The sequence below is a fragment of the Bombus vosnesenskii genome, unplaced genomic scaffold, assembly GCF_011952255.1.
Source record: "Bombus vosnesenskii isolate JDL3184/JDL3185 unplaced genomic scaffold, Bvos_JDL3184-5_v1.1 scf7180000013264, whole genome shotgun sequence".
Classification (NCBI taxonomy): Eukaryota; Metazoa; Arthropoda; class Insecta; order Hymenoptera; family Apidae; genus Bombus; species Bombus vosnesenskii.
Genome location: NW_022882924.1, coordinates 10,544,138 through 10,564,671, shown reverse-complemented (window position 1 = coordinate 10,564,671; position 20,534 = coordinate 10,544,138). Strand labels below are relative to the sequence as shown.

The following is a 20,534-nucleotide window of genomic DNA, read 5'->3' as shown; positions in this document are numbered from 1 at the left end:
TGCTAACAAATTAATTTTTTATGGGGCAAAAATTCTATGTTTGAACAAAATTATTAACATATCTTTCCCAAACATATTAGCTTCTTACGTGAAAATGTTTTCAGATTATTTAATCCGAACACGCTTTACATTTTCTCCGTTATCCATTTCTTTTATCGTATTCGTCGAAGAATGTACATATTTGAAGAAATGGATCATCTGAAATTCGTTGAAATTCTAGGTCGTCGGAAGGGTAACAAGCAGAACAACGACAGCAACCATACAGGCATGTTCAACGGTACCAGACCGCAGCGCTCGGTGATACCATCTGGCAAACGGAAGTGTGTCCAGGGCTGCCACTTCCGGTTAATCGAACGTTGCACTTGGCCGCAGTGTAATCACAGCTGCCCAAAGCTGCACAACCCGTTCACCGGCGAGGAAATGGACTTCATCGAGCTGTTGAAGAGCTTCGGCCTCGATATGAAGAGCGTGGCGAACGCGTTGGGTATCGATATACAGACGTTGAACAGTATGGATCACGACGAACTGTTAAATCTTCTTACGCAACGAGCGAACTAACTCGTCGCATTAAGAAGATACATTCCATAAGAAGAACAATAGAAAATGACGATGTTGATGGAGAAAAAAATAAGACTTTAATTTGTACTTTCATCGACCGTCATTTTCTTTCATTGTTCGATAAAGATGAATATTTCCTTGGGAATCTTTTTTAGAAAAGAAGAGACTGAAAGGAAACAAGACATTTAATGCGTCTCTAGAGGAGAGCATAGTTTTTTGTTTGAATTTTTTCAGACCCTTGAAACAATTTTGACATCATTAAATTTGAAATCATTAAGTTGTACATAAGTATTCGTTAGAGTTTCCATGAAATACCTAGAATTTTCGTTAGAGGAATCGAGTCGATTATATTTTATGGTCGAATTCATCTTCCAGCAAGTTACTCAATTCAACGACAATTTCTTTAAACAATTTTCGTCGTTCGTTCTTGCGTGTGAAACGTGTAATTCACACCAACCTCGCGAGTAGCCGAGTAATTTAATTTATTTGATAGGTTGTAGGTAAAGTAAACGGGCATATAATCATGTTACGAATTAATTCACTCGCCTTCGCGGTGACGCGATCGCTGATCAGCCATGAGGCTTGACGTTCAATTTACCAAAACATCCTTCCCTCTTCAACGTTTGTACCTGGTCAGATAGAAAGCAACATATTCGCAGAACGATCTTTCGAATTGTAGTTTCTGGTATGATAAATTAAGTAAAGTTGTTTGTATATTATTGATAGACTGATCAAGATCGAAGAACTTTTATGAAAGCTCGAACGAACTAAGTAATGCAATTTCCGACAGTTACACGTATACCGAAGAAGTTCGAACTGGAGACGCTCAGTATTAATACTGCCGGCTTATGGTCGTGCCGCATTCAATGTCCAGCTAGGGCTCAACTGGAAGTTAACGTTCAGCTCGACTCAATAGAATGCGCCGGAACCGAATTTTGCGAATTGATGCCAATAACGAGCAAACCGACCGACAAAGCAGCTTCATAGACTGATTAAATTATCTACCTCAACGAATCAAATCGTATTAACGTCCTTCTCTGTACTGTAAACGCCGATTAGAAGAGTTTAACGCGATAAGAGTAATTAAGGAGTTGGGTTAACGCGTACGCGCGCGTGCGCATAGAAAGAAGCCGCGGGTCATTGTATCTAATTGTACCCAGGCACTGTAATATACATACTTCTCTGTAGGATTAACTAATTATTTATTTAGAGCGAGAGAAAGAAATGCGACGATCAAGACGAGAAGAATTCTTCTAAGCGTTTAATTTATTTTTCGCGCGTTGCAATCGATATCAATCCTCTTCGACGCTTTGTCCTCACATTTGCGTCCGTCATACAAATCATTGTTATTTTGTACTCGCGTGAGACTGTAAATAAATTGTATATCTGTTATACTAAACGAGTTATAGAGTTTTTTTTATTTTATTGCGTGTACCATTTAATCAATCGCTTCGTTTCTTTGTATGTAGAACATCGATATGGCTGAATGGTAGAAATAGAATTTTCACATCGAATTGCATTCGCGTTTTTGTTCTTTGACAAGAGCTTAAAATAGACACACATATATATATATATATTTTCAGGTAATATTTCAAGTCATTCGTTGAAGATATTTTAATGAACTCTAGTATGAAAAAAGTCAATAATGCATAATTAAATTATAATCAGAGTTTACGTAAAAAGTAGCAGAATACATGTACTACCTCCTAATTATTAAGGAAGACAGAATTTCGATAAAAACGTGTCAGAGAATCTAATTCATTGACTACACAATTTTACAACACGTTTAATTTTCTAAAATTCACACTATCGAACAAATGAATAAACTATTTAACCATTCGTGTGTATATTACTACGAAATACTAAACTATTTACGTATAATCGGAACAGCGCAGGCAAAACGTGATATTGCCTGATCATATAACAATCTCTATAATTCTATGTCAAACATTCTACACCAATGAATACAATCCAAAAAAAAAAATTAATTTCCACTAAATCGAATCTTCCCGTTCGTCCAAAATTATTCGAAAAACACATACCGCGAATGATAAACAGTTTCGAGAGAAGCCTATGGCTTGAATATACACACCAAGGATACATAGTCGGTACTCGGTAAACATCATCGAACGCGGAGTAACGATAAATCGAGTCGCCTCGTTGGCTGCACCTGTACCTAATCATCATCCTGTTAGCTCTCACGACTGCCGTCCCTTACTCCCCGCTTGTTCAGCCACGAGCGAGGGTGATAATTCAATGTAGAATCAGAATCCGTCCCCAAACCCCGGTGAACCGGGATCCGTCGATGCTTGGTGCCCGGCGCGTACTTTCCGATCTGTTCGCCCTCCCTCCGTAGTCGTTGTCTCGAAACTATATATTCCACGGCATACGCAGGAAATGGTGTTTAATGCCGACGGGTCAGACCGGGTCTGACCCCCGATGGTTGGACGGCAGTCGATAGGATGATCGAACGGTGGACAGAGAAAAACGGAACACGTTCCATCGGACGGACAACGAGGACAGCCTAGTGGTCCCCACCGAGCAATTGACGTGTCCGAGGAAGTGATGGAAGGATGGCACAATGTGCTTGAATGTCCCATAAGCGAGCGGGTTCTATATTAAACTGGTCCGGTTACGGGTCGTTCGGTTGTCTATCGTTCAGTCACTGGACTGTCTCCAGACGACCGGATCGGTTGGACCAGCAGGATAACGAGCGTTCGATTCCTATTCTTCTTCTTCATTGTGTCGCTTCTGTACAGCCTACGGTACTCCGCGAATCGATCGTTGTTCGCTTGCCACGCCGGACGATGAGCCGATCGAGCGGTTTGCGATCGCCTTGAAAAGCTGCAGGCCAAGAAAGCGACGCGGGAAAGCGGCGACGCTTCCGTGGGCGGGCAACGAAGCGCGACTGAATGCTCGATCGGCCATCGAGAAGCAAGGAGAACCAGGACTCGAGGGACTCCTGGCGATCGACTCGCTGCGTCGGAAGTGGCTCGCGGAGTGTGCGCGCTACGTGTAAGTGCTTTTGCTGTTGCTCTGCTGTTCGGATTCGGTTTTTTCGTATTTTCATCTCGCTTTTTATTGTTTCCTTTTTTTGTTTCGATTTTGGTTATTCGAATGGTATTAGATTTCGTGGGAATTGTAATTTGAAATCGGTACGGTATAGTTATACTAAAAAGTAAAAGAAATTGATGAACTCGTAACAAAGACGACCCTTGTCGAACTTTTGTTTCTTTCAAGTAATAAGACATTCTAGTAGTCGGTAGCTAGACTCAGAACACTGTAAAAGTTGATATTATAAAAAAAGTTTCATATTTTAAATAAAAAATCTACATCTTCGTTTATTGCTGAATTAAATTATCTAGTTCTATAGGAACCTTCGTCGAGAGGTTCATAACTTCGATTATTTTTAGAATTGAATTTTTATCCTTATTTATAAATATAGGTAAATCTTTGACGCTGAACGTTGGAGTACGGTTTATACGGGAAGCTTGGATAAAATAGTATCACTCGATGATGCTGAAGGGTGTAATATTGCTGCTTCTTCATTTATTTTGCGATATCGGTGAGCGTAAATCTAAATTTTCTGTGCTTCTCGTATTACACTTGCAATATTCTTAATAGCTTGGATCGTGTAATTCGATCGATAAAGATTGCTGACGATAACACTCGTGATTTTAGCATTGGCAGCACAATGCGGAAAAGTATGGCTGACAGTCTCCTCATTGTGGAGACCAATCGCTGCCAGCGACAAGGTGGTCGACGCTGAGCTCGAAGTAAATTGGGATCTCGATTGTCCATCGGGCACAGGATACCCAGATACCATCAAGGTGTTCACTGCTGACCCAGCACATAGTAATAAGTTTTGTTTGCTTCTCTTGAACGTCGTAACTAGTGATTCAAGGATTAAATCCTGTCTTACCGATGCTAATTAATCTATAGTTTCGTTATTCTCCTTTCTTTATCTTCGATAATTTTTATTTTCCATTTCTATGGCAATTACTTTTTATATACGTCATATGTCATGAATTTATTCAAAAGAAGCTACACGAACCATTTAAGTGAACAAAAGCGTGTATTTTCTTCAATTTCATCGAAGTTTAAAATTCAAAAGTAACCATTTCGATATCGGTCGACGCAACCATCGACATCGCGCTTCCAGATAAAACGGTGAAGCCTAAGCTGACTTTGACTTCGCTGCAATATCCACGCGGTTACTACCGAACGAATATCACCGTGGGTCGTCCACCACTTCCGGGTGGATGGGATACCGAGGATGGCGCGACGCTTCCTGGTCCACATTGCCTGAAACACCATGCTGCCCTTTACAAGGATGGAGTTATCCTTACCAGTTCCTGCTTACAAATCTGGCCAACATGGATGTACGACTTGAGGTAATATACTTAACTTCCGTAAGTTTCCAAACATTATTCAAATTAGTTGCTTCACTTGCCAATAAACATTATTCGGAAAGAATATTTCCTCATTAAGAAAATTTATATGAAATTAAAATTAAGAATCTATTTTTTCAAATTGTACTAAAATCATTTTCTTTAATTTCCAACAAATATCATTGCGAAATTTTTTTTAACAAACATTACTGGAAGATTTTCTTCTCAATAAATTCTTAAATCTAAATTTTATTAAGGAAGAATATCTTCCTTTACGAAAATTTATATAAAAAAGATTTGCTATGTTTTTCAGGAAGCAATTAGGAAGGCTTCCGATAGGAAGTTTATTGATACCCGGAACGCATAATTCCGGATGTTACAAGCACGGTGACCTGACGAGGCGGGACGCGTTTCAAAGATATCTCTTGACACAGGATCGCGATATATGGACACAATTAGTGCACGGTATAAGATATCTAGACATCAGGGTTGGTTATTATCCGTCAATTCCGAACGGCACTGCCATCGAAGAGGGCAATCACATAAGCAGATTCTGGATCAATCATGATGTCATCCGGATCACCCCTCTCTCGGCCATCATCAAAGACGTGAGAAACTTTCTGAACGTCGCTAGGGGAGAAGTGGTCATCATGGATTTTCATAGGTAAATTGGCGATATAATGCAACACTGACGACTTACGGATCAATAATACCGAGAGAACAATTCGGTGCTCGTAATGCAAATTGATTTCAAATGGCTATGAAATTAAGTGTAGTAGGTCAACATATTTATATCGTGTATTTAACAATTGAAAGGAAATTTTTGTTCGAAAGTCATGTATGACCCTATTGTAGGATAAGAATTGAGAGAAAAATTGGAATAATTTGGTGATATTTATATAGTAGAATAACTGCATATTTTATAGTTGGAGGGAAACGATGTTCAACATGGAATTGTGTTACTTTTAGATTTCCCGTGGGATTTGAAGATAGACCGAACAGGCATTGTCGATTGGCTATGATCCTCTTGCGAGAATTCGAAGGCTTGATTCTAAAACCCGATAGAGGGGTCGAAGGTCTGGGTCCGACCTTGAATGATATTTGGACCGGAGGGAAACGCTTGATAATTTGCTACGGCGACAAGCACACTGTTAATGGTAAATTTACTATCAACCTCCGTTCAATGAAATTACCTAGGTCAATATGCAGATTCATCCAGATATAAAAATTGGCTTAATGAAAGTTCTAATTTTACTTGAATTTTATACAGTTGGTCATAAAAGCACTTGACCATGTTAGATATTTAGAACATTTTATCAAAAATTATAAAATACTAAAGAAGAGAGACTACGAGAAATCTATTCTTTACGAATATTTATTATTCTTCTCAACATTAGTTGTTCAATATTTTCAAAATAAAATTATATTGCGAAAATATATACTTTAGTATAAAATATTCAGGTAATACCTTTTCAGCCAGCTGTACTTAGTTCATCAGGTATTTTATTTTAACATACACTTATATTATACATATACTTTATATTATTTAAATATCCAAGAAGAGGATTTTAGAAATATAATGTGCACAGTACTCGTTCTTATTTTCAATATCATTTCAATTTTATTTCGCGAATCGTACTTGTAAATTAATTTTATTCTAGAATACGACTGGCTGTGGCCAACGATGTCTCAAGCCTGGGGCAATCAACAAACGGTGGAAGGGCTGTTCAAATATTTGGAGAAAGTTATCATGGGTCCGAAGAAGTCCCGGAACAGTCAAAATCCATTGTGGGCGGTGATGGCGGAATTAACACCGTATCCGCTAGACATAATCTTTAATTTATCCGGCGGACTGCGGCAGATGGCCGACTCGGTGAACAGAAATCTCACGTACAAATTTCAAGAGGAATGGTGGAAGGAAACGAACATCGTCGCAACGGATTTCTTCCTCGGAAATAATCTGATCGACGTGTCGATACAGGCGAACATTAAAAAGAGCAACATCGCCCAGTGGCGTTTGTAACGTGACAGTAAATTCGCATACTCTACGAAGATTTCACTTTAATTAGATGCTATTTTCTTGGTGGGAGGAAAAGTGCGGAACATGTGAAGTTTTTCGAATTTCCTTTAGAAATGATTCTAATTCTATTAGGTTATCCGAAAAGTTTCTTTCGTTTTATAAAGAAATAATAGACGCACAATGTTTTTTGTTTTATATTAGTTTATTCAATTATGCACGAACATAATAATAGAAATAGAACGAAATGCATCATACCTAATTCAATAAAATAATATAAAACAGAAATTGTTGTTCATCTATTATCACCTTATGAAACGAAAGAAACTTTTTGGACAACCTAGTAATTAAAAATACGATAACTGATCAAATTATGTTTTGCAATAAGTTTCCTAAGCCATTTCTTGCGAAAAAGTTTTGAAATTTATTATTCGATAGAGCATTCTATGAAAATATTCAGAAAGATATAGGTGTTTATTAAATTTATTTGAATTATTTAAACTGATAATTATCTTTGAAATGCGAAAGATCGAGAAGGAGAAAGTATAAGGAAAAATAGAAATGCTTATGAGTTAAAGGGATAAAATCGGCAGTAATTTCTTTTTAAGAAATTATAAATTACTGATTAATGGTTTCTTAGTAGATCGGATTCGTCGATTGACCGTGATAAAGAATCTTAGGATAACTGTTGTAAGAGACATGTACATTAAAAGCTCTTAAATGGAAGTATCAATACATGTACTAACGAGAAGACATGCTTTTATCTCTCTTATAGTGGCGGTCAAAATGTTCTGGTTGAGCTAACAAACAAAATTTTATTTTCCAAAATTCAATTCAACGATATAACAAACCTATATAACAACCGGATACTTTTGATAGTTACTATTACTATATTTAATATTCTCAAGATTTCAAACAAAAAGAATATGTGGAGTTCGCTATACGTTTGCTCAATCAACGTTTCACATTTCCAAAAATCATCAAGCCAATCTCACAATAACACGAAAACTTCACAAACTCGCATTTCTCAGCATCGTGTCAGCACGAAGCTATTCAATTCAACGGCGGAAACTTGCTGCACGAACCACGTGTCCTACAATTCCCGAACTTTTTAACGCGGCCGTGTTTCCACCGAGGAAAATAAACGAGTTCGTTCGAAACAAATGCCGCGACGTTTCCGAAACGTGCTCCAGCGAAGAATCAGCGTGGCGCGCATCGATTTGACTTCCAAATGGGACTGTAGAAAGCGAGATCACGTTCGGGACACCGGTTTTCGAGGTAGTCAGTCGTCTGGTAGCAGCGAACGACAACGAATCCATGCGAAGTGAATTTTAACACGGCTCCATCCGTCGATTCCTCTCGTTTAACCGACTTTCCACTCGCGTACTCGCGTTCATACTAACTTTGAAATACGCCTCGTGTTTCCATACTTTGGTACATTCTTAGTTTTTCTTTTTTTCTTCTTTCCTTTTTGTGTTTATTTATCTCCGTCGTTCGTTGACCACCATTATCGTAGCTTTATCACGACACTGATAAATGGTCCCCTTCTTGCTCGTCGAGATACGGAATGGCGCACGCAATGAGATGAATGAAACGTTAAGGAAACAACGAGCTACGTCGCCCATTCTTCGCGTTTTCTTTCTCGGTACGAAGCCAGCTGGACGGCTAACGTGAAACAATGGAGAACAATCTTGCGAACGAGGTGAAAGAGCTGTGGGTCGTTTACGTTTGGTGGTCATGCGTTCTCATTCTGAAGATGAACGCCCTGACGTGGTTCACTGGGCGAATACGAGCCACCAGACGGGTAAAATATCCTTATTTTCCTTATATAATCCTTATTTTGATCTAGCATTAGATATCAATAAAAAATCTGTCTGGTCGTTTATAATCTCTTAACCGGGAGATACGTATGTATGTGATAATTTATCATTCGACTATCAATCTCTTCGACGTAATAATTTCTTTATTCCTAATCTTCTATATGTGTGTCAAAACTAAATTATATTATGTTTACATGGATGGCTGGCTGACAATCATGGAAATAATTTTCAAGATTTTTAAAAATCAAAAAGATAATTTAGTTCAGTGTTATTTTTCCTAAAACAGTATTCTACGTTTACTATTGTAAGAAATTCATTATACATATTTTTTCTACATCATGAAAATATATCATGATAGAGATTAAAGTTATTATAGAAATATATGATTAAATTTAATTTCTCAAAATCATCACTTGTATACCAATACGATTTCTATTCTGCCATATGTCTAAGTGTCAACTGATTAGCGGATTTAAGAAATCAATAACAGTTGATCTTGAATATCGTAGTTATAACGATAAGAATTCTAGTATAAATACTACCATCTAATATCTTTTCTGTGTCTGTAGGTGTATGACTAAGTATATTCAAGATACACTGTTATCTCTTGATGAGATATTTCGTGATCGAATATTATAAAATACATATTTCCTGTCTTATCAAAATTACCTAACAGACAAATCAGAGTTAACATACATTTAGACATTTCAAAGTTGACATTAATAAAAACACGAAATACTTTTGATCATTATTTATATTACGCCACGCCGCTTATCGTGACGAAAGTAGTTCTGAACGTACTTAAGCACTTGATTACATACGTATTTATGTTCTTGGCAAAAAGTGCCAAGTCTGATTATCGAAGGAGAGATTATTGATAATAGATTTTTTAACGTAATAATATTTACAAGTCCATAATTGGAACGCATCGTTTTGATCGATTTTTCACAGGTGATTCACAGCGAGGAGGACAAAATGTGGTTGGCAAGTACCGACATAATTTTATGTCCTAACGGAGGAGGTCACGAGGACGTGGTTCGCATCAGAAATGCACATCAACATGATCTTGGAATTGTCATCCCTTATCTGCTAATTGCACCGATATGGCTGACTACGTCACCGCTGTTTCCTATGGCTAGATTGATTTTACCCGCTTTTGCGGTAGTTAGCATATTACGTACGTTGCTCCACATTAAATTCGTGGACCTGCATCGTTATTGCATAACAATTCTGTCCATCTCGGAACTTTGCATTTTAATTTACATGTCCGTCGTATCTGCGTTTTACTACGCATCCTGATCTCGGTATAGTAATATACGTATTTCTTGCAGTTCTAGAAACGTGATCGTTGCATTTTGATACGATACGTAGCTGCAGCGTTCAACGTGTCTCGTGTCGCGTAAATCAGTAAATGTAGACGTCATCATTAGTGCGGTTTATAAAGGTCTCTTTAATAAAATTGAAATATGAAAAAACTTAAAGTTTTTGTGTCATATTTTATTTCATATTTATTGAAGATTTTTTTTTGCAAAATATGCGGGAAAGAATTTCGAGATATTTGTACCATCTATATGTGACACAATGAACATTTTTTAATAGACGTTTTACGTACAGGCAAATAAATGAACGAAAATATTGATATAATAGGTCAACGAGAATATTTAATTTATGTAATTTGATTTATTTAACACAATAAAGATGCAGTTCGAATAATTTACAATTATTTAATCAATGTAGAAGTACAGCGCGTATTTGACCCCGTGTTCAATACGTGTCTATTAGTGTCCAATAACTCTCATTATTAACACAAGCTAGTAGCAAAAATGCAAATCTGGCCTATAAAACGTCACAAATGATAAGTAAACTTCTTAACCAATTCTTTTCACAGTCACAATTTAAGATGTTTTCTTCAGTTTTTATACAAAGAATAACGTGATTCTAACACATTATAAAATATCTTGAAGTATCCGGATAAGGTGCATGTTACACAATACTCGTTGCAAAAACAAATCTTCAGTTCTTCTAACGATCTATCAACTTCCTGTTATAGACCAATTACAGTGTTCTTCGTCATGCTACTTTTTCAATGCATGAATTAACAACCGATAAACCAGAATATATATTGTCATTTATAGAACTACGATGGTAACTTTATTTTAATTTATTTGCCAGAGAAATTAAGACAATGCGCTGCGCTTCATCAGTCATATGCCGTGCACCCTTCTGATTACTAATTCGTAATTAGACATGAAAGAAACCGCAGAAGAAATTAATTATAGTTATTGTTTCACAGACAGCATGTGCACATGCAACATCGAGCCACATAAGAGCCGCGATCATCGTGCTTATTCGAGTTTCAACTGCTAACGTACTGAAAGCGAACACTGCCTCGGTGTGCAATATCTTCGTTATCATTGGATTTAATTGATAAGTATTTAGCTTGTCTAGATTATGACGTGTTCGTTATGTTACGTCTTTGAGATCAATAGTCAGTTATTAAGTTAATTTTGAGTGCAACCTGTTCAGATTCGTAGAGCAAAGCGTCATAGTCGTGATTCAACTGGCAAGAAGTACGAGTGATACTTTAAAGAATCGATCTCAGTGGAAATCGTGTAGTGCTCCTGGTAAATTCTCTTCCTTTGTAATTTTCCATATTACACGGAAATTGTGAAGGCTGGAGTTAGTTTTCTATATTGAAATAGAGTGCAAATTGTAATGCAAAGCAACAATGCAAATATTTGTGTTAGACATTTTAATATCTTCATTTTTTATATATTTAGATTGTAATATATTCTTATTAATAGTATATTCTTATAAATTCTTGAATTTAATATCTTCTTAATTGGTTACGTCATTACAATTTCTTGGAAAATCCAGATCTTGCAATGTTTATTCATTCAAAACCGGTATACACGTCAATTCTAGCTCTAAAAACTTGACAAAGAAATAAATGTGTATACGTATATACGGTCATTTCTAGACCTCGTTGGGACTAAAACACAAAATCAGTGTATAGAAACGGTAACATACAAATTTTTAATTTAATTTTTCTTTTAAACAGATACTTTTTATTAACCATCGATGCATGTAATTCCGTTGTCCACTCATATGATAATTTACATTAGACGATAGTTACGCGCGCTGATAGCGTAACGTCTATCAGATGTAACCTGATGCAGCGAAACGAGGGATAAGTCGAGAAGGGTCACTATGGATAGTGACAGTCGATTGTTCGCGGAGCTAGACAAAAGTTCCGTGCACAAATTGCTTCAAATGGAAGTGTTCGTCTTTGATTGTATATTTTTCTTTACATTTCTATATCTATTCGTGTACTTAATCGGTCGCCAAATTTAGAGGTTAGGTATACATTGTCCTTCACCCGTTGCGAAGGACTGACTATAAAGCCGTAACTTCGGATTACGAACGGAATTATTCGTTTTGAGGTGATTCGATAAGGTTTGCGCTTATTGCGCGTAAAATTCGATCATGATTCGAAGAGAAATCATGGTGCTGTGATTCGATTTCAGCGTAAAGAAATGGAGATAGAAGAGAGAATAGTTCACAAACGGTCTTTCCGAAGCTTTCTGCAACGCATACCACAGCGTTTATCAGAAGTGGTGGAACATTTTTTCTATAGGTAGGTCTGATAATATGCCCTCTGAGTAATATAAGAATTCTTCGTTGTCAGCTTATATCTTTTTTCAGACTCGGGTTGCGAATTGCTCGACGACCGTTGAAATGGATAATTGGAAGTACTGTGATAGTATTGATTTCTCTTTCTGGTTTATATTTTTTTCATCAAGAGAAAAATCCTGTGAAATTATGGGTTCCACAGGACTCTGACTTTGTTCGTGACACAGAATGGATGTTCGAACAATTTGAACAGGGTTTGAGAATGGAGAATATGATATTAACTGCTGATGATGTATTAGAACCAGAAGTTCTTGCAAGAGTATCTACTTTTACTTATATATTTTATTGTAGTAAGGTTTCTCTATGTGTGTAATATACATTTTAGTTTATTTAAATTCTTTCAGCTAAATGGAATAACAAAGGAGGTTATTTCTGTACAAACTTCTGATCAAATTGCATGGACAGATGTATGTTTCAAGTAAGCATTCTTCTGTGCATGTTATTGAACAAGCTTTATTTTATGGATACTATAAGATTTACCAAAAACCAAAACTAATTTCTCTTTGTTTAATGAATAGAGTACCTGTCATATCAGGTATTGTACATAGAAAAAAGCGCAGCGATCAACTGCTGACTGATGATTTCTTTGAAATTGAACCAGACAAACAAATTAATAACACTGTATTTGAACCTGCAGTTCATGTTAGTCCTGAGCTCTATTGTAATGTAGTAAACAATTTGCCAAAAGCTTGCCTTTTAAGCAGTATCTTGGATATATGGGAATATGACACTAATGTGATTCTCCATAAAACTAAGGAGGATATTATTAAAGATATAAACACCACAAAAATTAGTCCCACATTGGGCCATCCACTAAATTTTACAGAATTATTGGGCGGTATAACAAGAGATGAAGAGGGTAAAATCATCTCAGCCACAGCAGTAAGAACACAATGGGCAGTTAATGTAAACTTTTCAAAAGTGGATATGAATAATTTTGGCAACGATGTTGGAACAGCTGATTGGGTAAGGTAAGTTTATAAAAAGGCCTAAATCATGATTTCTAATGTTTTAAATAGTTTCGAATTTACAAAAGTCTTATAGAAATATTATCACTAAACAGCTTATAATGTGTACATTATATACCACATACTTTAAATTTTTTATATGATTTAGGCCTTGCTTTATTCTTGAAATGATTTTGTCAAGATCAACATTAAAATGTCGCTTTTTTGATAAAAAAAATAGTAGATTATTTATAATATATATTTTATAACATCTTAGATCTTTAACAGAATCAATATAAATTCTATATATTTTGCATTGCATATATCATAAAAATATTTGGAATAAAAATAATATTTTATTTCTAGGCAACAGATGATGTATTACAGTGGGAGCTATCCTATTTGGATATATTGCACGAAAATGCAAGGATTTTAAATGACAAAAAAAATGTAAATAATACATTAGCTATCTGGTATGATGCTGGTAGAAGCTTTGGTGATGTTACATTTGTAACAATGTTCGGAAATATTGGTATATTATCAATAGGATTCATTTTAATGTTTTTCTACGTTCTAGTCATATTCTCGGATTACAATTGGGTGGGATGGAGAGTGAGTACTATATTAAACTTTCATTGATATAAGAAGTTGGAATATGAATGTGGTTTTTCATAAAAAGATTTTATGAGAAGCACAAATTTTAAATTTTACAAAATACAATTTTCTCCAGGTCTATCTCACAATTGGCGGTCTTTTGTGTGTGGGTGGTGCTTTTATAGCTTCAATCAGTGTGTGCTCTGCTCTTGGGATTTCGTATGGACCTGTGCATACTTCTTTACCTTTTATGTTGTTGGCTCTTGGAATAGACGATAATTTTTTAATAATGGCATCTTGGAAAGAAATACATACATACAAGTTGAATCAAAATAAGCCATTAGAAGAAAGAATAGCTTTAATGTTAGGGCATGCAGGCTCGGCTATTATTATTACTTCTCTTACTGATGTTGTTGCCTTTATTATTGGTGCATCCACAGTAAGATTGAATTGACATTTAACTTATTACATAGATGAAAAGTATGTATGTGTGTGTGTATATATATTAAATTTTATATATAATTCTAGATATTGCCATCCCTTCAATCATTCTGTATTTACGCGGCGGTTGGAGTGCTACTGACGTTTTTATTTCAAGTCACGTTTTACGTTGCCTTCTTTACCGTCGACGCCCGACGAATCGAGAATAAAAGAAATTCGATACTACCTTGCATCGTTCATGAAAACTTTGTACAAAAATTCACTAGTCCGCAAGAAGAACCTGCCGCAAAGTTGATAAATAAATTATATTCAAATATAATTCTGACAAAACCCGGAAAGATAATGATAGTATTAATAACAATAGTTACAGTATCGGCTGGAATTATGGGTACATTAAAATTGGAACAATGGTTTGACCCAGGCTGGTTTATACCAAGCCATTCGTATTTAAGTAAATATATTGACGTACGACGCACTCAATATCCCGAACATGGTTACGAAGCAATGATTCTTATGGGAGATTTCAATTATACCGCCGAGTTTCCAAAGTTAATAAATTTGGCTGAGAAATTTGGAAATTTATCAACGATACAAAGTATAAATTCTTGGCCCAGTGATTTTGCCAAATTTGTCTTGGAATATTTTCAAAAAGGTTGACAATATTTTTTATCATTGCAACAATAATAATTCAAAAAGAAACTATAAGAAACAAATCAATAATATATTTTATAAGTATATATATATATAAATATTTTAATTAACAGATTTAAGATATGAAATACTAGAAGACGTGAAATTCCGAAAATATCTGTCCAAGTTCTTATTTAGTCGAAATGGAGGCAAATATCAACGGAACTTCCGTTTTGGAAAAAGCTTAACGTGCGGTGAAAGTACTGCACCGATTTTAGTAGCTACTATAGATCTTACCTTTAAACGATTTTATGGTCCTCATCAATGGATCCCAGCGATGGATGAAAGTAAGCAGGTGGCACATGATGCTGGAGTCAATGGTTTCGTCACAGTCTGGAGCGAAGTATTCAGCTTGTGGGTCACCGACAAACTAATCGCTCAAGAAGTTCAGCGTAATGTCTTCTTGGCTTTGATTTGTGTCATGGGAATGACAGGGTTACTGATCGCTGAGCTGCAGACATGTTTCTGGATCTTTTTATGCGTACTTCTTACACTTTTGAATGTTTGCGGATTCATGTACTTTTGGGGCTTGACAATAGATATTGCATCTTGCATTGGTGCGTAATCAGTTTCTTTGACAATTTCAACATAGCACAATTTTGTCAACACTATTATATTAATTTTTGTTTTCCAGGTTTGGAATTGGGCATTGGATTATGTGTGGATTACGCTGCTCACGTTGCACACGCATTTATAAATGCTGCGAGTGTAAGCGGAAATGAAGATCGTACAAAAAGAGCACATATCGCGGTGAGGTACATTGGTGCAGCGGTTGCATACGGTGCTGGCTCGACGTTACTTGCACTTTCCATGATGGTATTCTCGGACAGTTATGTGTTCCATGCGTTTTTAAAGATTTTTGTTTTGGTAATATTGTTTGGTCTCTGGCACGGATTATTTCTTCTGCCGGTTATATTAAGCACTATTGGGCCAGGAAGTCTACGATCACATAGAGAACCAGAATCTCCAGAGAAGGTGGAGGATACAGACGACACCGTTACTAGTCCCCTAAATAAAGCGACGGAGAGTTAAACAGAACGCCTAAGATGATTCTTTATCAATAATATTTATTTTTGGTTCAATAAACATACAAAATTATTACACTATCCGTACTATTAATCACACATTTATACAAAAATAATAATAATAAAGATCGGATAACTTAAAAACGGCATTATTTATATATATATATATATTTATCTAATATATTAAGATTAAAAAAACAAGTACAAAATAATGTAGCAAGGTTGATATAGATTTATTAATAATTATTGATCGGAAAGGAACATGACTATTATAAACGTAACGTAATCGTGTTGCTGGATGCATTATCTTTTTTTTTTGTTTTGTATGTATAATCATAATTAATGTTTATGACGTAAAAATGAGCGGCGAGGGAGCGACCCCGGATTGATTGGCAAGCTCCCTCCGCTGCCTCTCTCAGTCTTACACAGTCCACAAACATTCATGCAAATCTTTCATTCGAATGATCTGTCATTCCCAGTCTTTCTTATTTGTCATCTCACTCTGTACCAATGGTCCCGCTCCTCCTTTTATCGAGACCATTTTTTTGACGTAAGATCAATCTTACCTCCTCGAGCAGAGACAAAGCAAACAAGAAGACCTAAATATATGCTCATACGTACACGGTCATCCTTCGACAAAGACATTCGATTCGAGGCGTACGTTCTCTCTCCAAATACGACTCAGCATACACGGTAGTAGACTGCCGGGGCAGCAAGCCACGCACGAACGATACGGCGATACACATCTCCTTACTTAGTTCGAATTTTACAAATTGGGATCGTACATTCCATAATTAACGAGGAACCATCAATACAATAATAATATTTACTTAGCAAAACGTGCCGATCGGTAGTGTGGCGAAGGACGCGTGATGTGTGAGCACAGTTAAACGCGTTACGAAGGGAGGGGGGAATTTGATGATAATAACGATGATATTGGTGGTGGAAGGGGTGATAAAGTTGGCGCAGGAGGACGTTGGTAGAAGGGAGAGGCGGGTTCTCCTTCGTTTCAAAGGCTGATGATGACTGAGCAAAGAGGGAGGTTGATTGAACGTTTCAAGGAAATTGCACGTCTGCTTACCAGGAGTTCAAGGTACACGCACTTTATAGGGATACACCATGGGAAAGACACTCAGGGCAGACACTGATATAGAGACTAGGCTACCGACTATATGTATACCTATCTAAACGTGTAATTAGCGTACGCACCGCGTACACCCGGTACGCCCGCACTCCGCCCTTTCGGGTTGTTTTTATTTTTTGTTATTATTTCTTTTGTGTTTCAATAAGTAAGCACGTGTACTTACATGTTCGTTACACGCGCTCCTGTCCCTCACTTTCTATTTGTCTTTCTTGCTCTCTCTTCTCTCGCTGTCTCCTTCCTACTCGTTTGTCTCACTTTCCCTTTTTTTTCTTTTCGATCTCCTCCCCTTTTCGTTTTGTTTAAATTATTATTATCATCGTTTTATTACAATCAGCGATCGCGTCGTAATCGTGCTTTTATAGTAAACGCTATGTAGTCTTTATTACTCAAGCTTATGCCCAAAAATCTACCAGAGGCACTTTGGGTTTATTAGTACCATTTGAAGTCGGCGTGCGCGGGGGAGGGCGCTGCGAGTCCTTTGTCTTTTTTTGTTAATTTTTTCATTTATTTATTTATTTTTGTCATTTGTAAGTGATACAGCGACTGAACAACGTGAGTATCTTCTCGGTTTTCTTCTCGTGTTTCTCGACTTGGCGGAGTACCCTGTCTGTGATCCATTTTTTTCTTCTTTATGTCTCACGTACGTTCGCCGCTTTTTAATTTACGCACCCATCCATTCCCCCTCCCCCGTTCCTTTCCCGTAGCCTACCAACTCCGCATTTTTTCCTGCTGCCTTTCCTTCCCACACACGGTCTTCCGATGTTTTTTGAGCAATAAATACTTTCTCCACTGACAACTGCACATTGAATTGACGCACGGGACACTCTCACGCATACACAAACAACACTCATTCGCTACTAGCCGCTCGCGTTGACAGAACTCACGAAGGTTGCTCCGATTCGAACACCTTCGGCGATATGAATTCTTTTATGATAGTCTCGATATTTTATCGAAACTTACCTACGCGGAATCGAGAAGTCTTATCACGTGACGAAACACCTCATTGGGTTTCGATGTGCGTTTGTAAAAGTGGTTCGTTAATAGTACGATTAACTTGGAAGAAATGATACAGCGAAGATTATGAAGATTCCTAGCGAAGGGTTTTCGAAAACGATGATACCAGGTTTGATCCCTCTCTCTCTTTCTCTATACATATGTATATAGATTAAAACGAACGATTTATACGATTCGACTCGTTTGAAAATGGCGTACAGGTAAAATACTCCTAGAACAAAGAGGTTTTTCGAGCGCTGTCTATCGCGAACGGCTCCCGACCACTCTCATCTGCATCAATTGTTTTAAACTTTCACCCATACCAATATGGCTACATCCACAAAGTTTAATGTTACGCTTTAATTAATGATTATCAATTCATATCAATTCAATATCAATGTATTACAATCAGACAATACTCAACAGTGATCGTTATTCATTATATATTACAATAATTAAGAGTGACAACAACATGACGACGGAGGCGTTGAAGCATTACAAGGGAGAAGAGAGAGTGGCACAATGTGATTTCTTAGGAATGATGAGAAAGAGTAGAAGAGGCGCCGATAGTGGACATCTTTACTACATGTAATACAAAGAGAGGTAATTGATGACACGAGGACAATGAGGGATTTTTTTCTGATGAACATGAATTGCGCGACAATGATCAGGTGAATATCAGGTGATGGATGCACGACGATGAGAACGAACGATTAATGATAAAATGGAACAATGAGCTGGAGACCAAGGAGGGGAAGCACGCACACTCAACACAACCGTCACATCGAGCTGGCCTCGCGCGCGGCCATAGTCCATAGATTAATACCTATCAACTAATACACAGTCTGTCTCCGATTTCGCGGATGACTCTTTCCTTTTTTTTCGTTTTGAATGCATGTAAGTATAAATAATACGCGTAATGCATGGCGTACGTACAGTATGGCATCCTGCTCAATCAATGACGGTCGAAGCTCACGTTTACAAATTTTGGACGAAAATTGCTATCGCGACGCCTCTGTTTCTTCATTTTCCTTTTCTTCTTGCTCATTCTTTCTCTTCTCGTGCAACGATTAATCGCCGCGAGAGAAATATCTCGGTATCGGCGCCTATACTGTACGCGCGCTCGTTCTTCGGATACTGCATATACATACACACATACTTTTGCGCCGGTATAAAGTGTATATATGTACACATATACATACGACATACCATCCATGTATATATAATATACTCATATTGTTTAATTAATCATCGTTAATCGTTAATTATCTTATTTATTAAAATTCGTCAGTTCGTAATTCAAAAAAATTTCTGCTAATAGCGGTGGATGGAAATGTTTCTTCGTTAAAAATCGCCGATCTCCGATAGCGGCGGCAAATATCGACCGTTTTAAACACATTTACAAGTTATCGGTTTGATCGGCTGATTCGTTCACTCACTTATAACACTAATGTTCTATTATTTTTTTCGTTCGTTTTAAAACCCTATCCGCCGGCGGTCGCGGCGTGTAAATCGTCATCACGACGATTTCATAGCACGCGAAAAATTTTTCAGTTTTCATTTCGTATGTGGTTGCGTGGCCGCCGGGTGGTGTGGTTGCACATCGATAATTCTATTACAATTAATCGTGATTTTGGTATTTTATGTACAATTATGCGTGACAATGCGCTGTTGTGATTATTGCCACACCTGCCAACCAGCGACCAAATTCAGAAGACTTTGTCACAAAAACACTTCAGTCCTCGTAGACATTTTATATTTCTCCTGTTCGAACAGTTTAGCGGTCCGTTGTGCAATTTCTTCTTGTGTTAATAATTCGCGTACTAAGCTGAGATAACTGGCTTGCACGGAAACCTGAGACGATCGATTACAACATAGGCCAGTCCTCTTGGTGCTTCATTAAGAGTACCTAACTGCGGTAGAATATTCAGCAGGGTAACTCTTGGCGGGCGGGCTTTGTCATATGCTTCATAGAGTTCATGGTACATCAGGGGTTATCCGCCGCCATTATATTGTGTACCTGTTCGAGTTTGTATGCCAATCTCTGCTTCTGTGAAAACTCGTCCTCCTCCAAAGTAACTATCAGTTGTTCGTTGTATTTACCCGCGTACGTGTATAATTCGTACAGGGCACAATTCGTGTTGAACTCCGTCGTATGCAACTATAACAAGGAAATGAAAAATGAGAAAATAAGTATTGGCAATAACTATAATTCTATTAG

General features: G+C 37.1%; 5 protein-coding genes across 7 annotated transcripts in view; 4 read left to right on the top strand and 1 right to left on the bottom strand.

Annotated features, from left to right (window-relative positions):
- Positions 1-1,767, top strand: part of LOC117237799 (palmitoleoyl-protein carboxylesterase NOTUM) — a 32,614-nt gene extending 30,847 nt beyond the window's left edge. The window contains exon 8 of the mRNA XM_033502149.1: positions 221-1,767. Coding sequence (XP_033358040.1) covers positions 221-558 — 338 coding nt within the window. The 3' untranslated portion in view covers positions 559-1,767. The remainder of the gene's footprint in view (positions 1-220) is intronic.
- Positions 1,768-3,163: 1,396 nt separating this feature from the next.
- Positions 3,164-7,033, top strand: LOC117237805 (PI-PLC X domain-containing protein 1-like). The gene is made up of 7 exons (XM_033502162.1): positions 3,164-3,573; positions 4,004-4,123; positions 4,240-4,413; positions 4,721-4,952; positions 5,263-5,613; positions 5,919-6,106; positions 6,611-7,033. Exons 2-7 carry the CDS (start codon positions 4,072-4,074, stop codon positions 6,970-6,972), a joined length of 1,359 nt encoding a protein of 452 aa, XP_033358053.1. The 5' UTR covers positions 3,164-3,573; positions 4,004-4,071; the 3' UTR covers positions 6,973-7,033.
- A 441-nt stretch (positions 7,034-7,474) lies between these two features.
- LOC117237813 lies at positions 7,475-10,267 on the top strand. Its single transcript, XM_033502175.1, has 3 exons — positions 7,475-8,400; positions 8,483-8,770; positions 9,738-10,267. Exons 2-3 carry the CDS (start codon positions 8,645-8,647, stop codon positions 10,083-10,085), a joined length of 474 nt encoding a protein of 157 aa, XP_033358066.1. The 5' UTR covers positions 7,475-8,400; positions 8,483-8,644; the 3' UTR covers positions 10,086-10,267.
- Positions 10,268-11,156: 889 nt separating this feature from the next.
- Positions 11,157-16,320, top strand: LOC117237790 (NPC intracellular cholesterol transporter 1-like). Of its 2 annotated transcripts, none has more exons than XM_033502137.1 (10): positions 11,157-11,410; positions 12,314-12,423; positions 12,492-12,738; positions 12,824-12,897; positions 12,998-13,445; positions 13,793-14,038; positions 14,157-14,459; positions 14,549-15,113; positions 15,226-15,708; positions 15,786-16,320. In XM_033502137.1, the coding sequence occupies exons 2-10, from the start codon at positions 12,323-12,325 to the stop codon at positions 16,181-16,183; spliced, it is 2,865 nt and encodes a 954-aa protein (XP_033358028.1). In that variant the 5' UTR covers positions 11,157-11,410; positions 12,314-12,322; the 3' UTR covers positions 16,184-16,320. The 2 variants fall into 2 exon arrangements, with proteins under 2 accessions (XP_033358028.1, XP_033358018.1); XM_033502127.1 differs by lacking the exon at positions 11,157-11,410 and adding an exon at positions 11,742-11,807.
- A 65-nt stretch (positions 16,321-16,385) lies between these two features.
- Positions 16,386-20,534, bottom strand: part of LOC117237775 (plexin-A4) — a 425,345-nt gene continuing 421,196 nt past the window's right edge. For both annotated transcript variants that reach the window (XM_033502106.1, XM_033502115.1), the window contains exon 12: positions 16,386-20,474. In XM_033502106.1, the coding sequence (XP_033357997.1) occupies positions 20,301-20,474 (174 nt within the window). In that variant the 3' untranslated portion in view covers positions 16,386-20,300. The remainder of the gene's footprint in view (positions 20,475-20,534) is intronic.

What these genes read in the sequence shown, in the direction of transcription:
- LOC117237805 (XM_033502162.1), top strand. Translation starts at nt 4,072, where the DNA reads ATGATGCTGAAGGGTGTAATATTGCTGCTTCTTCATTTATTTTGCGAT. An exon ending in ACATGGATGTACGACTTGAG is followed by an intron (nt 4,953 to 5,262) that starts GTAATATACTTA and finishes TATGTTTTTCAG; the next exon opens with GAAGCAATTAGGAAGGCTTC. An exon ending in CGACAAGCACACTGTTAATG is followed by an intron (nt 6,107 to 6,610) that starts GTAAATTTACTA and finishes ATTTTATTCTAG; the next exon opens with AATACGACTGGCTGTGGCCA.
- LOC117237813 (XM_033502175.1), top strand. Translation starts at nt 8,645, where the DNA reads ATGGAGAACAATCTTGCGAACGAGGTGAAAGAGCTGTGGGTCGTTTAC. An exon ending in GAATACGAGCCACCAGACGG is followed by an intron (nt 8,771 to 9,737) that starts GTAAAATATCCT and finishes GATTTTTCACAG; the next exon opens with GTGATTCACAGCGAGGAGGA.
- LOC117237790 (XM_033502137.1), top strand. Translation starts at nt 12,323, where the DNA reads ATGGAGATAGAAGAGAGAATAGTTCACAAACGGTCTTTCCGAAGCTTT. An exon ending in CTTGGAATATTTTCAAAAAG is followed by an intron (nt 15,114 to 15,225) that starts GTTGACAATATT and finishes TTTAATTAACAG; the next exon opens with ATTTAAGATATGAAATACTA. An exon ending in AGATATTGCATCTTGCATTG is followed by an intron (nt 15,709 to 15,785) that starts GTGCGTAATCAG and finishes TTTGTTTTCCAG; the next exon opens with GTTTGGAATTGGGCATTGGA.